Source organism: Trichosurus vulpecula, chromosome 7, assembly GCF_011100635.1.
Source record: "Trichosurus vulpecula isolate mTriVul1 chromosome 7, mTriVul1.pri, whole genome shotgun sequence".
Taxonomy (NCBI): Eukaryota; Metazoa; Chordata; class Mammalia; order Diprotodontia; family Phalangeridae; genus Trichosurus; species Trichosurus vulpecula.
In genome coordinates this window covers 131,552,096-131,567,962 of record NC_050579.1, presented here as the reverse complement: position 1 = coordinate 131,567,962, position 15,867 = coordinate 131,552,096, and the positions used below count along the sequence as shown (strand labels likewise).

Here is a 15,867-nt window from a genome sequence, read left to right as displayed (position 1 = left end):
TAATGACTCCTTTCTTGGTAACCCTGTGATGTAGCCTGTGACTTGGGGGGCTTTTTTACTACAATTTGTTGTAATATTCATCATAAACAGTATCCTCTATATTCCTTGCAACCTCCAGTTGTTCCACCCCTTCCTGTTTTTCCTGCCCATTCCCTTCTGTTCTACCTTACTTTCCTTCCTTTGGAATCTCAACTCTTGGTTTACCGAATTCAACTTTATGCTATCTATTTATGCTATCTATCATTCATTCCTCTTCAAACTTCAGTGCTATATTACTTTATTTGTTGAAGAATGCTGCTGGAGAAATTCATATAATCATACTGGGTGGGCCTATGATTGGATTTATGTTTTTCTGCATTAACTAAGACTGAATTGCTGCATACCCATCCTTTTATTCTTCCTTAGACATCTCTTTATGGAATTCTCCATAGCAACTGCTCCTTTTCTCTGCTTCATAGTCACCCTAGTCCAGGCCTTCATCCCCTCTAGCCTATACTATTACAATAGGCTTTTAATTGGTGTTTCTGTATCTAGTCTCTTCTCTAATCCATTCTCCACACAGCTGCCAAATTCATATTTCTGAAGTTTAGATTTTACCATGTTATTCCTATTCAAGTAGTTTCCATGGCTCTCTGTTGCCTTTAGAATAAAATAGAGGTTTCCATTTGGCATTTAAAGCCCTTGATAATATGGTTCTAGTCTATCATTTCAGACTGATTACAATTTATTGAACAGTCCATCTTAAACTGTTTTACATGCTGTCTTTGCATAGGGTATCCCCCATTACTGGAATTCTCTCCTTACTCATCTCTGTCCCTTGGAACCCCCTAACTCTCTTTGTTTAGATCGAGTGATGCTTTTTTCAAGAGATCTTTCCTAATTCCTCTAGCTGTTATTGTGCTCTCCCCCTTCTATTGTTATGTATTTATTTTGTGTATATCCACTATTTTTTCATCTGTAAACTCTTATCCCTCTAGTACAATGTAAGCTCTTTGAAGGCATGCATTGACTGTATCTTAGTATCTCCTTTGTCTGCCACCAGTGTCACAGTGCCTAGAGATATGAAATAGAGACTAGACTTATGATTTCTTTGGAAGAGGGAACTCCCAGGTAAATATTAGGTACTTAAATAAGTGCTTGTTGATTGATTCTGTATCTTATCTGGCTTGCTAGGTTTATGTGGACAGTTTTCTTTATCTCCTTTTAATACTAAAGCCTTTTTGCTTAGATTTGCAGGACTATGCTTTTTTTTTTCTTCTTCTTCTTCTTAGCAGTCCTTTGTTAGGTATACTCTGTCTCTGGCCAAACACCCAACATATCTCTTTTATGAGCTATGGTCCATAAATCCAAAACCCATTCTGATATATTGTCTTCTTAACCAGCTATTCATTTCTCAGCTATCCCTTTCTTTTGCCTGTGATCAGTAACAGTGATGAAAATGCCACCTGTACTCGTAAAAATCTTCAGTTTCTTGGCCAAGACTTTATAATATTTAGCAGTCCTCTTTAAAAAAGGTCTTATTTTTATGGTTGTCTTTTGTTTTATTTATCTTCATTTCTTAATGCATCCCTACTCCCTTCCTCTAGCTTTTCCTTTTTATCAAAGAATGAGAGAGAGAGAGAGAGAGAGAGAGAGAGACAGAGAGAGAGACAGAGAGAGACAGAGAGAGAGACAGAGAGAGAGAGAGAGAGTCAGAGGCAGAGAGAATAGTCCAGTAAAAAAAAAAACCCAACACATTAACCATGTCCAACAGAATATGCAATTTTCCATGCCCATGGTCCCTTACCTTTGCAATGAAGCGGGGTGCATTTTCTCCCCTCTTCTCTGTTGTCAATCTCAATTGGGCAGCATTTAGTTTTTTTCCCCTTACTGTTTCCATTGTTGTAGTTGTGTGTGTGCACAAACATTTGTGGGTATGTGTGTGTATAAATATTACTACTACTAAGGGTGTGGGAGGGTAACAGGTCACAGCAAAGGTTTAGTGTAGAAGTGAAGCATAAAGAGAGAATGATAAGAAGGTATAGTCAGAGTTTTAATTAAAAAAAAATAGAACATTTGTGGAAAATAGTGAGACCCAGGATGTGACTGCTTCTGCCTCTGTATGTGATTGATGTGGTGTAGAAGCATAAGCCAATCCTGAGATTTGAAGAGATTGAGTTGCTGTGAGGTTAGGGTGCACAAGGGAACCTCATTGTGAATGTTAATGTCCCTTAGGATAAAGGATTTATTCTCTGGGGTTTTCTAAGTAAAATATTATATCACTTGAAAATAGCACTAATTTTGTTTATTCTTTCTCAATGTTTATGCCTTTAATTTCTTCTTCTTGTCCTATTGGGATCATTAGCATTTCTAAAACAATGTTGAATAGAAAGAGGAGTGGAATCATTACTTTGATTCAATATTTATCTTGAAAGCTTCTAATGTTTCCCTAACACAAATAATGTTAGCTTTTGAGAATACACAAACACTCATATATGTATTTGTTATACTTTTTATCATATTAAAAAAGACTCTTCTCTGTCTATGCTTTGTAGATGTTTTTGGCATAGATGAATATTATATTTGGTTAAAGACTTTCTTCATCTGTTAACATAATCATGTTGTTTTTAAAATGTATCAATATTTGTGATGTTGGTCTATCTCTCTGATTTAAGTATTAGGATTACATTTTTCTAATAACTGTAGTTTTATAAATGTTTTTCTCAGTTTTCGAAATAATTTATTTAGTATAAATATTGTTATTTAAACACTTGAGAAAATTTACCTCTAAATCTATCTAGATCGAGATTCAGTTTGTTAATTTGGGAATTTTCATTTTTGTACATAATTCTCTTTTTTTAAAAAATTGTTTATTGTTATATAGGTTCTGATAGTTACTTTTATTTATTCTCTGTTGTAATTTCACCTTGTTTGCTTTTTATTTTGTTGTTTGTTTTTTTCTCCCTCTTATTAGGTTAGCTAGAGATTTTTTGATTTTACTAATTTTTTAAAAAAGCTTTCTGTTTTATCTTATCTATTGTCTTATTATTTTTACCTAATTTTAAAGATTTCCCTTTTTGTATTTACATTGAGTTTGTTTTCTTGTTGATTTTCTAATTTTAAAAATATTGTATCATCAATCAATTAATCCTTTCTTTTTTTTTGTTTTGTTAATGTGTGTTTTCAGAGATATAGTTTTTCCTCTGAGGACTGCTTTAGCCGCATCCCAGATATTTTGGTAGGTTGTCTTATTTTTATCATTCTCTTTTTGATTGTAATTAATTGTTCCTGTGATTTGTTCTTTTATCATTCATTCAGGAAGCCATTTCTAAGTTTGTGTTTAGATAGTATTGTTTTTCTTTTTGTTTATATTTAGTGTATTCCTAGTCTTTTTTTTTTTTTTTACCTTCTGGTGGGTAAAAGATGTGTTTAGTATTTCTGCCTTTTTTATTTATGATTTTTCTTTCCCATAGCACATGGTCTGTTTTTATAAAGGGAGTATGAATAAATATGTATATTCTTTATTGTTCCTCTTTAGAATATGTTATAAATCTTTCAGAACAAATTTATTTAGCAATTTGTTCAGTTCTTCATTTCCTTTTTTGTTTATTTTTGCTATATTTTTCCAATCTAAAAAAAGAATATTAAAGTCTCCTAATGTTATGGTATCATGACTTTTGCAGTTGTTAACTTCTACTTTATGAATTTAAATGTTGCCATTTGGTTCATATATGTTTATATTAATTATTGATATTATTTTATTTTCTGTTTTTCATTCCTTTAGGCATAATGTAATTTTTCTTTTTATCATTTTTAATATTGTGGATTTCTATTTTTGTTTTGTCTGATAGCATGATTAAAATTCTTTCTGTTAAAAAATGCCTGACATGTAGAAAATTTTGTTCAAGTCTCTCATTTTCATTTAGTATGAAGCTTTATTTTTTTAGATTTTTTTCATTTATTTAGCAGATTGGGCTTTTTTTCTTTATCTTGTTGGTATATTGGGGGGGTTGTTTAATCTATTTATGTTTAAAGTTATAGTTGTCAAAATTGTGTTTTTATCTATTTATGTCTTTTGTATCGATCATTTTTGTGGCCCTACACTTTTAAACTAGTATATTGTCCCTGACATTAGTTTTCTTTACACAGTTTTGATACTAATCTCTTCCTACAAGCTCTCTTCCTATCCTTTTGTTCCTATTTGCCTGCTCTATTCCAGATTTCTTGAATTTATTTAAAAGCTTTCCTCTTTTTATTTCTTTCTGTCTCTTTTGGCTCTTCTTTTTCCTAGCTCGGTAAAATGTATGATTCTAAATCTTCCCTTCCTTATTTCCCCACCCCCTTTCTTTTAAATATATTCTTTTACTGGGCCCTTTCCCAAGAATGTTTTTTCTTTGCTTGATTTTTTTTTCTATTTCCTTTTAGTAAATTCTGAATTCTCATGATTAGGGAATCTTTATTCTCTGTCTCTCTTACATAAGGGCAGAACTTTTGAAGATTCAGATATGAACTCCCTCTTTTATACTATTTCTATATAACTGCATTTGTAGATATTACAAATTATCTCTGTTTTCTACTGTGCCTTTCCCTTAAAAGTATCAGTTCAAGGAGGAAGCAGTGTTGGATGGAAGTAGTATCATATCATGAGAATAACTCTGTGTCCCAAGCCATAATGCCTACTCCTTTTCAATATTCTTAACATTGTGTCAACACTCCTAAGGCCAGGTTATCCCATCTCTCATTTGATGTCTTCTTTGCAAGTGAGTTTTGGTTGCTTCTGGGAGTTTGTTCACACCTACTCTCTCCTGGGGTAAGATGCAACCTTAGAACATGTAGCTCTTTCCCTGGAAGGTGTACTAATGTGGAGATTTCCTTCAGACAAAACCCATTTTAATATTCTTGTCTCTTATCATAGATATACAGCTCGTTAACCCCGTGGAAATGTTCCTTTTCTAGGATGAGCCCACTTTTCCCTCCATCCTAGTTCTTATCCTCTGTTGCTTTTATCCTATTTCCTATTGTGCCAACTCTTGAGAATAAAGACATTGTTCTTTCACTGTTCACCTGCAGATTTGGTGGGGGTACCTCTCTAGTTATTCTGCATTTTTTTTATCTTCCCTCTTTCCATTTATGCAATTTCCTGTTGTATTTACCTTTCTACAAAATATATTGGTTCAGTTATGGAGAGTCCTGAGATTTAATTCATAGAATATTAATCAGTTCTTTCTCCTGCCATTCTCCCTATTCTTTAAATTCTCCTTAAGTCTTTAGTCCCTCAGGTCATTTTTGTCCTTTCACTGCTTTCCTTTTTTTCCTTTTCCTGGTTTGTCTGCTCTCTTCCAAGTGCCTCAAATTTATTTAAATTCCTTCCTCTTTCTATTTATCTACTTCTCTTTTGACTCTTTTTCCTTGCTCAGTACAATGTGTGATTGTAAATCCTCTTCTCCTTACCTTCCCTCCCCTCTTTTAAGTATATTCGTTTGCTGGGCCCTTTCCCAAAGAGAGGCCTTTGTTTTTTGAATATTGTATTCTCTTCTATGCTCTAGTTTCTTATAACTGTAGAGTAATCCTGAGTTATTAAAATTTGTGTTCCTTTATAGCTGAGGGTCTTTTTCCTGACTGCTTACAAAATGTGTTTGTTACTGACATTGTGACATCTAACCACTATAAGCATAGAGTTTTATGTGTGGGTTTTTTTTTCCTCTGTCATTCTGTGGAATTGATTGTTTAAACATTCAGAACAGTTTTTTTGTGTCATTCCCTACAGTAGAATATGCAGGATTTTTAATTCATCATGTTTTTTTTTTTTTCTGGAAGAGCCATGATGCTTAAGTTATCTCTTTGTATCCTATCTTGAAGCTCAATTGCTTTGGCTTTTCTAGAATTTTCTAGAATTCATATTCAGCGTTCTTTAACATTGTTGCCTCTTTTCCCAGACTTTCTTCTACATCAGTATTTTTATAACCCAAATTGTCATTTTCTCTTTCAGAATATATTTTTGGAAAGAATGCTCATCATTGTTCTTATCTTATGTTTATCAGTTTTTTTTTCCTGAGACCTCTGATTTCCTAATCTAATCTAAATTTGATTTAGATAATCTAAATATGAATCTTGATATCTTCTTTTAACAGTTTAATTTTTGTTTTGAATCATTCTGGATTTTCTTGTAGTTGTTACGTGATCTCTGGAGAAATTGCAGAGTGCTTTTTTGGATCAGGGAATTTTAGTTCATTTAACTTCTGTTTGTTGTCTTATATCCTCCCTTTGGGTTTTTATTCATTCTACCTAATGGTTTTGTGAGCATCTCTGTTGGCTTTCTTCCTTGGCATTTTGGTTATTCATCCTTTTGTGTTCCCAGTGACTTGTCTTTGGTTTCCCTACTTACTCATTGTCTCTTCCCCATTTCTTTGCTGTACAGATCATGCTCAGCATGGGTATCCTCATACCCAGCCTTGTTGGAGGCTCCAAGGGCTAGGTCTGGATCATTGCTGAGAGCTAATTCTGGCAGAGACAGTGCTGGCCTTAGCTGTGTTTCTCTTAAGAGGGATTCTTTCCTCAGCCTTTGGTTCTGCAAAGTGGTCTTTGCTGCCAGTATTTTATGTCCTGCCTCGGTTCTCCCAGCCCCTTCTGCTTGCTTTTATTTTCCTTCATTGTGGCTGAACAAAATCTGTGTCTGCCACCTCTTATGGGATGTGGGTTGAGTTCAGGCTGAATCATTCTTATGGGTGGGACTAGACAGGGAACCCTACAGTTAGACATTGAAGCATAAGCCTGCTGGTTTTCTCGTGTTCACATGTGTATTGATTTGGAGGGTGGAGTCACTAATCATTAATTGGGAACTCTGTAGATATTTAAGTCCTGTCATGTTATTTCATGATTTTTTTATCTTGTATAGTATTTTTATGTAATGATATTATAGATTAGCTGTAGTTACTCTGTACTTGACACAGAACTCCAGTTATTTATTAAGCACATGCTATGTTTTGGGCACTGTGACACAGACAATAAATGAAACAATCCCTATGCTCAAGGACTCCACATTCTATCTTGCTGGTCACATGATACATTTAGTAGTACTTTCTTGCTTCCTTTTGGCAGTATTTTTTGTAGCTATATAAATCCCAAGAAGGGAGTAGTAATCATCAGTTTTGACAGATCTTGAGAAGTTTTCCATGTATCCCAGATTCATGCTCTGGGAAAGATAAAACTTCTTTGTTAAAAGTCATGAACACAAATAACTGCCTCATTATCCCTCAACTGGTAGTAAAAGAGGAAAATGTTTGTTTTTTTAAATGGAAAATAATCCGAGAGAAGAGAAAAATCCACAAAGTGTGCAGGGCTATTTGCAAACTGGAATTTAAGTGGGCCAAAAAATAATTCAAGGAGTACTTTCTAAGAAGTTATTTAAATATATTGCAGAGAAGAAGCCATCTGTTGAATCAGTGAGAGTATTGCATTGATGTATACAGCAACGTGAAGAAGCAGATAGCAAAAGACAGAATTAGTTGTTTGACATCTTTACTATTAAGGAAGATATAAAAAGACAGTCTCTATTATCCTTTAAAACAGTGTCATTAAGGATATTAGATCAAATAGTACTACACATGTAAGGTATTCTAGGATTTAGTAATAAAGGAGGTACATGGATATCACCATTTGACTAGTACATTGCTAATGTGAACCTGATGCCTAAGAAAGTTTTTTGGGATATTCTTAAAACTAAACACTTTTATACTGATGATGTTGATAAAATATAATTTAAAATAAAGCCATCAAGCCAGCCAGCATAACCTGTTTGAAGAAATATAACAGTATTCTTTAGTGAGACATCATGCCTAATTAATCGCACAGTTTTTTAATGGTGATAAATATTTATGTTGATGAAGGAGCTATTGGATATAATCACTTATATTTATAAAAAGCTTTTCACAAAGTTGACTAAATTTCATAATAGTTAAGTTCTATTGCATTTTATCTTCTGGTCCTCTATGACTCCTCTACAACTTTTGACTACTCTCTTCTTCTGAATGCTTTCCCTTCCCATGGCTTCCATTTCTCTCTCAACAGGAGAAGAGTGGATCATTTTCCATCTCTTGCCAGCTTCAGTTTGGTTGTCCCCTAAGACTATCCTGCACGCTCTTCTCTCTTTATACTCTCCCTTGATGTTATTGTTAGCTTCCATAAGTTGAATCGTCATGTATGTGCCAGTGACTGCAACATTTGTATGTTTGATTTTACTTTACTTTTACTTTTCCTACAGTGCCAGCTCCTGCTCAGTATCTCCACCTGGGCATCTCCTTGCTGTCTCAAATTCAACAAGTTCAAAACAGAAATGATTATCTTCTCCCCTAAGCCCATCCTTCCCCCCAAATTCCATATTTTTTGTTTAGAGTACCACCATCCTCCTAGTCACCCAGATTCTGAACTTTACTCCTCCTTTTCAGCTTTGCTCTTACTTCACACCCATGGCTACTCGTTTTCTAAGTCTTGTCATTTCTACCTTTATAATATCTCTTGTAACCACCCACTTCTTTCTAATCACATAGCCACTCCTCTAGTAGAGTCCTTCATCACCTTTCCCTTCATCTACTGTAATAGGTTTCTGATTGGTCTCCCTACTTCTACTTTTCTCCTCTCTGGTCTCTAATCTGTCCTCTGTGTGGCTGTCAGAATAGTCTTCCTAAAGTACCGGGCTTATCCTGTCACTGCTTACAAATTATTACAAGGTCCAACTTGCCTTTTCAGCCTTATTTCATATTGTTCCCCTTCACTTGGTCTAGTCAGATTGGCATGTTAGCTTTTTCACAGACTTTATATCATATATCTCTATGTATTTGCCATGCCAGCCCCTATGCCTGGAATGTACTCTTTTCCTATCTCCATATTTCAAAATCTTTACCTTCCTTCAGTGCTCACTTTAGATACCACCTCCTCTGTAAAGCCTTCACTAATTTCCCATCAGTTGTTTCTTTCTTCTTACCTCCTGAAATTACCTTCCCTATATTTATAGATATTCTCCTGTAGAATATAAACTCCTTGAGTTTTGGGACCATGCTGTTTCTTTCATTGTATCCCCAGGGCCTATTACACAGTGCTTTGTAGGTGCTTAATAAAGGTTTGTTGAGCTTAATGTGATGAAATTAAGGTCCATAGTAAGGATATTGGGGTGCCATGGGGTTCTGATGGGACTGTTTTCTTCATGGCTTAGAGACAGGAAACAAAGGTTAAAGATACTTGCTTACTGCTCTCAACCGTAACCATGAAATTTCCTGGGGAACATTTCTGGAATATATCTTGTGTGTGTATGTTTTTGTGTGTATGCATGCATGTATGTATGTGCACACATGTGAATGATACAGAAGAGGGATTAGAAGATAGAAAAATCTCCAGATACTAATTTTCCTAAGAAATAAAATGTCTACCAGTGAAGACAAATTGCTTGAAGACCATGTGAGGCTGTGGGAATGGGCTACAGGATGACAGCTAACTTTCATTGTGAGCAAGTGCAAAGTATAATACATTTTTTGAAAAAATAATTCAAATTGTTTGGACTAAAAATATAAATGTTATCAAGAAGGAATAAACTAATGGATTGAGGTTCCAGTTGGAAGTTTAGACTTGATCTTTGAGGTTGAAGATAATAGTGCCAGTCCCATGATATGTCACTTGGTCCCATTTCCAGAAACAAAATATTGGTTTGGCTGAATTGTGGGTCTAATTATACTAAGTTTTATGTTATTATCTTGAAGAGCCTTTGGCTGAAAGCAACAAATTGTGTGACAAGATCCATGGTCTTTGAACATTTACCAACAATGTATTCAACTGCAAGAATAATTACTATAAAATAAAGAGATATGTAAGCTAGAGAATTTATCAGAAAATTTTATTTTTGTATTTAACCTTTCCTTGGTGCAGAATTAACAAAACCTGTAAGTCATTAATTTAATTTGTTAATCTAGGAAAACAAGCATGATGGCAGAATCCTGCGGGGCTCTCAGAGAGCCCGAAGAAAAAGACGAAATGATTCCACCGTTTTAAAACAGAGTAAGTTGATGGCAGATACAGTTTATTCCTTGGTATTTTTATTAAAAGGAAAGAGTTTCAACCACTTTATTTCAGTGCAGTTTTGTGTCTTATTAATGAAGTATCCCTATCAGCTCTTCCTTGATAAATTATTTACTAAAAATTGTGCTTGGAAGATTTTTAGATAAAGAATGAAAGCTAAAGAGTTAACTTTCTAGAGGTCTTGAAAAAAGTATAACATCCTCCATTTTTCTCACAAATACAGTTTCTAACTCCTTACTACATTGGAAACATGACTTTTTTTGTTAACACCATTTCCCTCATCTCACTTTCCTTGGAATCATTGAGAGAAGGGGAATTGGTGTATTTCTTTCTTTCTATACTGCCCTATCTAGATCACTCGATATAACTTCATGCCCCTCCTCCACCCTCATCTGAGGACCACCAGAATACTTTCCTAGCTTCAGTGATTTCTGTAGCACCTGTTCCAATATATTCCTTTCTGTCCTATTCCCTGTCATCATTCTTGTTGACTCCAACATCTGCTTGGATGGCCCTTCTAACATTCTGATTTCCTTACAATCCTCAATTCTGATCTGCTTTAACTACCCACCAACATAGCTCCACCATGAACCTCATTATCACTTTTGAACTGTTCTACCTCTGTAGAGTACCTAAAACCCAGAACCTGCCTTCTCTTCTCACTGCCTTATTACCTTCTGCTTCTCCTGCCCATTCGCTCCTGTTGCTCCTGCTTTTCACCTCCATCACTCTTGTATTTACCTTCTGACCCTTCACCCCTCCCTGTTTTCCCCATCTTCAGCTCTAGTCTTTTAAATTCACTGGCTTCTTTACCTGGACCTCACATGGAGCAATTTTAATAGTGCCTTTGATTGCCTGTCATGATGTGGCCCTTCCCTACCCTTCAAACCTTATTTCCCATCTGCCTGTACTACTGAATATTCTAGACAAACTCACGACAGTTTTCCATTTCTACACCTTTGCTTATGCTATTCCTTCTGCCTGGAATGCTGGCTTTGCTTTGTTCTTGTCAAAATCCTACCCTTCCTTCAAGGCCCAGTGCAAATGCTCTCTTCCCAATGAAGCCTTTTATGATAGCCAGAGGTGATCTCTCCTGCATTCCTACTGTACTTGGCTTATATGTCTCTGATGGCACTTAGAAACATTCTGTATTGAAAGCAGGTGTATATATCTACCAGATTGTAAACTGTTTGAGGGCCACAACCATGTCCTTGGCGTTTTAACCCCCATAATCACTAACATAGTGCATTGTCCATAGATAGATGTTTAATATGTATTTTTTGAAAGACCAGGAGTTGGTAGAGTGTATTCATATTAAAAAAAATAATAGTTAACTTTTGCTTTCTTTTTTAGGTTTACCTCCTAAGGGAAAGAAGGCATGGTGTTGGGCTTCCTATTTGGAGGAAGAAAAAGCTATTGCAGTGCCAACTAAGCTTTTTAAAGAGGTACAGTGCTCCTTCAAGCCATGGAATATTAGAACTTGAAGCATAAAAGAGAATCATAGTATTATCGAGAGCTGGAAGAAGCCTCAGAAACTACTGAATCCAACCCGTTCATTTTACAGATGAGGAAACCGAGGCCAGCAGAAGTTACGAAGTTTGTCCAAAGTCGCGTGATAAGTAGTAGAGAGTCAGGATTAAAAGTGGGGTCCTGATACAACGTTCTGTGCTCTTTTCATCGTACCAGACTGCTTAGAAAAGATGTCTTTAAGGGAAAAGAAAGAAAAGTGCTTAAATGTAATAGTTCTCTTCAGTTTCCATGATTGGTTTAGGAAGTCTGATTCGGAATCGTTTCCTTTCCAAACTTCCTACTTCATGTTACATGATTCAGTCTTTCCAAACTCTCCCATTTCCTGAATGAATAAAATATGGTCTAGCAGGATAATTTATTTTAATAGCAGAAAATTAATTTCAATTCTGAGGAGCATCCTAATCATTAATCCAAATATCTATAGAATCGATGCAATCCAATCCCCACCCACTGCATGATGACAGTGCTAATGCATATCGACTGATCAAGGGCAAGTAATACCTCACACCCAGAACATACTCTGGCTGGCGTTTATATAACACTTTAATGTTTGCAAAATACTTTATAAGTGTCTCATTTTTATTATCATAACAACCTTGTGAGGTAGGGACTGTTAGTATCTCAATTTTACATATGGGAAAACTGAGGCAGGAAGAAGTGATATTAGTACGTTCCTGAGGCAGGATTTGAACTCAGGTCTTCCTAACTTCAGGTCCAGCATACTCTTCACTGTGCCATCTAGCTGGCATACCTGTGGAATGAGAGCCACACCTTGATCAGTGTTACTATGTCTACAAGGTAAGATAGGAGTGGTGAAACAGAGGTCTCAAGACCAGTGAGACTATTGATTAGAAGGATCAGCACCTCATTGATCTGGTAACAGTACAGGAAACTGTATAAGGACTTACCTGGACAGGAGAGTATTCAGACTTAGCAAACAGTAATTCAACAAGCATCTGAATTATTATGTGTCAAGTGTTGTGCCAGGCACAATATAAAGGCAAAAGTGAGACAGTCTCTGCCCTCAAGTAGCTTACTTTTTCTGGCAGGGATACAATATGCTTGCAGATAAGTAAATACAAAGAGTTATTCAAAAGGCATGAAAAATGATTTTGGGTGGGGGACACTCAGAACTGGGGAAATCAGGAAAGGCCCCTTGAAGGAAGTGCTTCTTCATCTGAGCCTTGAAGGGAGCCAGGTGTGAGGAGGGAGGGCATTTCCAGACGAGTCAGCCTGGACAAAGGTGGGGAGGCAGCACATGGAAGGCTTGAGTATGTGGCAATGGAAGTAGAGCAATCAGGATGAAATGTAGAGTGTATAATCTGGAGAATAATGTGTAATCAACCTTGAAAGATGGGTTCTTGTCAGATTCTTAAGGGCTTTAAATGTCAAACAGGAAAATCGTATTTTATTCTGAGGGCAATAGGGAGCCACTGAAACTTTTTGCTTCCGGCTGTGTCAAATGCTACTTACTGGTTCTTCTGTATAGCATTCCCATTCATTTTAGGGTATTCCTACACATAAATTTTGAATCAGAGAATTGAGGTAACTGTATAATTCAGAGCAAAAATAGATTTGCAGCTCAAACACCCAAATACTTGAGGGAAAATAGTTTTTAACTTCAGTTTTCTACTGTGCATGGCAAGACACATCTTTTTTTAAAAACAAGGCTTAGAGAGAATTTAAATATTTATTTAGATATTTTATGCCAGAAATGATCTTTGTATGATAATATTTAAGTGCTCTAATTTGAATGGGTGGGGGAACATTTGGGGATTTCAGTTTCCTTTTAGCTTTTACTAGATTGTAAATAGACTTAGGAACCATGTGATCACAGATAATCGAGAGTTTATAAAGCATTCTAGAGAGTTTGTTTTCCTTTTTCTTTTTTCCCTTTCCCTTGTTTGTTGTTTTCCCCAGGCTTTCCCCTTTGAATTGTGTGAATAGTCTATGAAGTCTATGAAGACTATGACAGTTAAGGAGAATTAGCATGAAATTTAATATCAATTTTATAGTTTTGGGAGAATAAAAGGAAATGAGCATTCATTAAATATGCACTGTGCTAAGTGCTTTACAAATATTATCTTATTTAATCCTCACAACAACCCTGGGAGGTAGGTGCTATTATCATCTTTATTTTACAGATAAGGAAGCTGAGACAAAAGGAGGTTAAGTGACATGCCCAGGATCACACAGCTAGTATCTGTCTGAGGCTGTATTCAATTCCAGGCCCAGTAGTATATACATCGCATCACCTAGCTGCCTTTAGACAACTGTGTGACAATGCAACACACATCTGTCTATAAGTGTTATTGTTTTATTTTTCAGACATTCTTTGCTTAATATTGTTAATCGGTTCTGCAGAAATAGAGCTAGGCAAAACAGCAATATTGTTGTTACTTAGTCATTAAGTCATGCCTGACTCTTTGTGACCCCATGGACTATAGTTTGCCAGGCCCTTCTGTCCTCTGCTGTCTCCCAAAGTCTCTCCAAGCTTAATGCTCATTACTTCCATGACACCATATATCCACCTCATCCTCTGCCGTCCCCTTTTCCTTTTGCCTCCCCTTTTTTATTGACTATGAGGGTTACTGCATTTCTGCCAAGGGATTCTTGCCCAAAGTACTGTATGTAATGATCACCTGAATTAAATTCACCCATTCCCGTCCATTTGAGTACACTGACATCCAAGATATCAAAGTTGAACCTTTCCATCTCCTGTTCATCCAAATACAGTTACCTCGGTTCATAGATCTTATATTCCAGGTTCCTATGCAGTATTAATCTTAGCAGCAACAGACTTTGCTTTCATCACTAGACACATCTGCCGTTGAGCTTCCTTTTGGCTTTGGCCCAGCTACTTCATTAGTACTAGAGTTCCTTGTAGTTGTCCTCCAATCTTCCCCAGTAACATGTCAGAAACCTTCCAACCTGAGGGGCTCATCTTCCAGTGTTATATCTTTTATCATTTTAATACTGTCCATGGGGTTTTCTTGTGAAAGATACTGGAGTGGTTTGCTGTTCCTTCTCCAGTAGATCACCTTTTGTCAGAACTTTCACGATGACCTATCTCGGGTAATTATGTATGGCATAGCTCATAGATTTATTGAGCTTTGCAAGCCCCTGTGCTGTGACAGGGCAGTGATCCAGGAGGGGAAATAGCAGTATAGGAGATAGCTAATTCCACTGGATTGTATTGTTGATAGAGAAGTGTTCCTAGACAGCTAAATTCAGATGGTAGCAGTTTAGGGTTGATCTTTGCAGAAAAGTGGATTATAATAGGGTTTTAAATCTATAGGCTTGAGCTGAATCGGGGTAGGTGAGACTCAACCTTGCTGTGCTAGGGTACTTAATTTAGGATTAGAGCAGAGGGAGAGAAAGTGGCAGGCACAGAGCTTACTGTTGTCATCTGTGGATGATAAAACTGTGAAAGAGAAGAGGCTATATTTTGAGGAGGAGGTTTTGGTTATGGATTCCCACAGCTTCTTTGTAAGCCCTGGGATGTGGAAGCAGGTACAGCAGGTGAGAAGTAAAGATGTCACCCAAGAATAGGGAAGGAGAGGGCATTGAGAGGGCTATGGCCCTTTGTACATTGGAGGAAACTGATATTGGGAATCCCCATCACTTTTTTTGGTGGGATGTATATTTTATACGATTGTGGTACGGTTCAGGTTCAGAATAAAAAAAAAGTTTACCAGAGGATAAAAACTAATTTCATACCTTTTTGTAAAAGGTGGGTTGTAAATTTTAAAAATCTGTTACTTTATAAGGTGATCAGCTAAACAATTATGTAAATTGTATAATACGATTTTTTATTGTTATGGTGGACCTTTGCTAAATGAGATTTGTCAGGGCACTATTACTCAGTGTACACGTTATGAAATTATTTGAAAACAGTAAACTGAAAATAAAGATGTAAAGTTTGTTTCTAAAGTTTGTTTTTGTATAAGAGCTTGTGCTCCTAGTATAAATTACTTATGAAAATTATTTGCCAGATAGTAAATCTGGGATGTGGTATGTTGAATTGTTAATAGTAATGATTGGCAAACATTAGGGTAAGTACATCTATAGCAATATAATTTGCTTAAAAATAGTAGCAAATTATATAAACTTTTGTAAACTTTCACTTCATAATTAACCAGCACATTCTGTCAGAAGACCTCTTCCTTTATAAGCAATTCTACCGTGATTTTTCTGTCCTTTATAAAAATTTCTTCCAGTATTTCATGTTGTTAGATTTTAACATTAAATGGTTAACTTTCTATTAAGTGTGTGTATGTATCTTTATCTATT

At 35.9% G+C, this 15,867-nt stretch overlaps 1 protein-coding gene across 2 annotated transcripts in view; it reads left to right on the top strand.

Moving 5' to 3' along the window:
- Positions 1-15,867, top strand: part of L3MBTL3 (L3MBTL histone methyl-lysine binding protein 3) — a 154,029-nt gene that overhangs the window by 38,550 nt on the left and 99,612 nt on the right. For both annotated transcript variants that reach the window (XM_036768842.1, XM_036768843.1), the window contains exons 7-9: positions 3,167-3,217; positions 9,939-10,023; positions 11,398-11,489. In XM_036768842.1, coding sequence (XP_036624737.1) covers positions 3,167-3,217; positions 9,939-10,023; positions 11,398-11,489 — 228 coding nt within the window. The remainder of the gene's footprint in view (positions 1-3,166; positions 3,218-9,938; positions 10,024-11,397; positions 11,490-15,867) is intronic.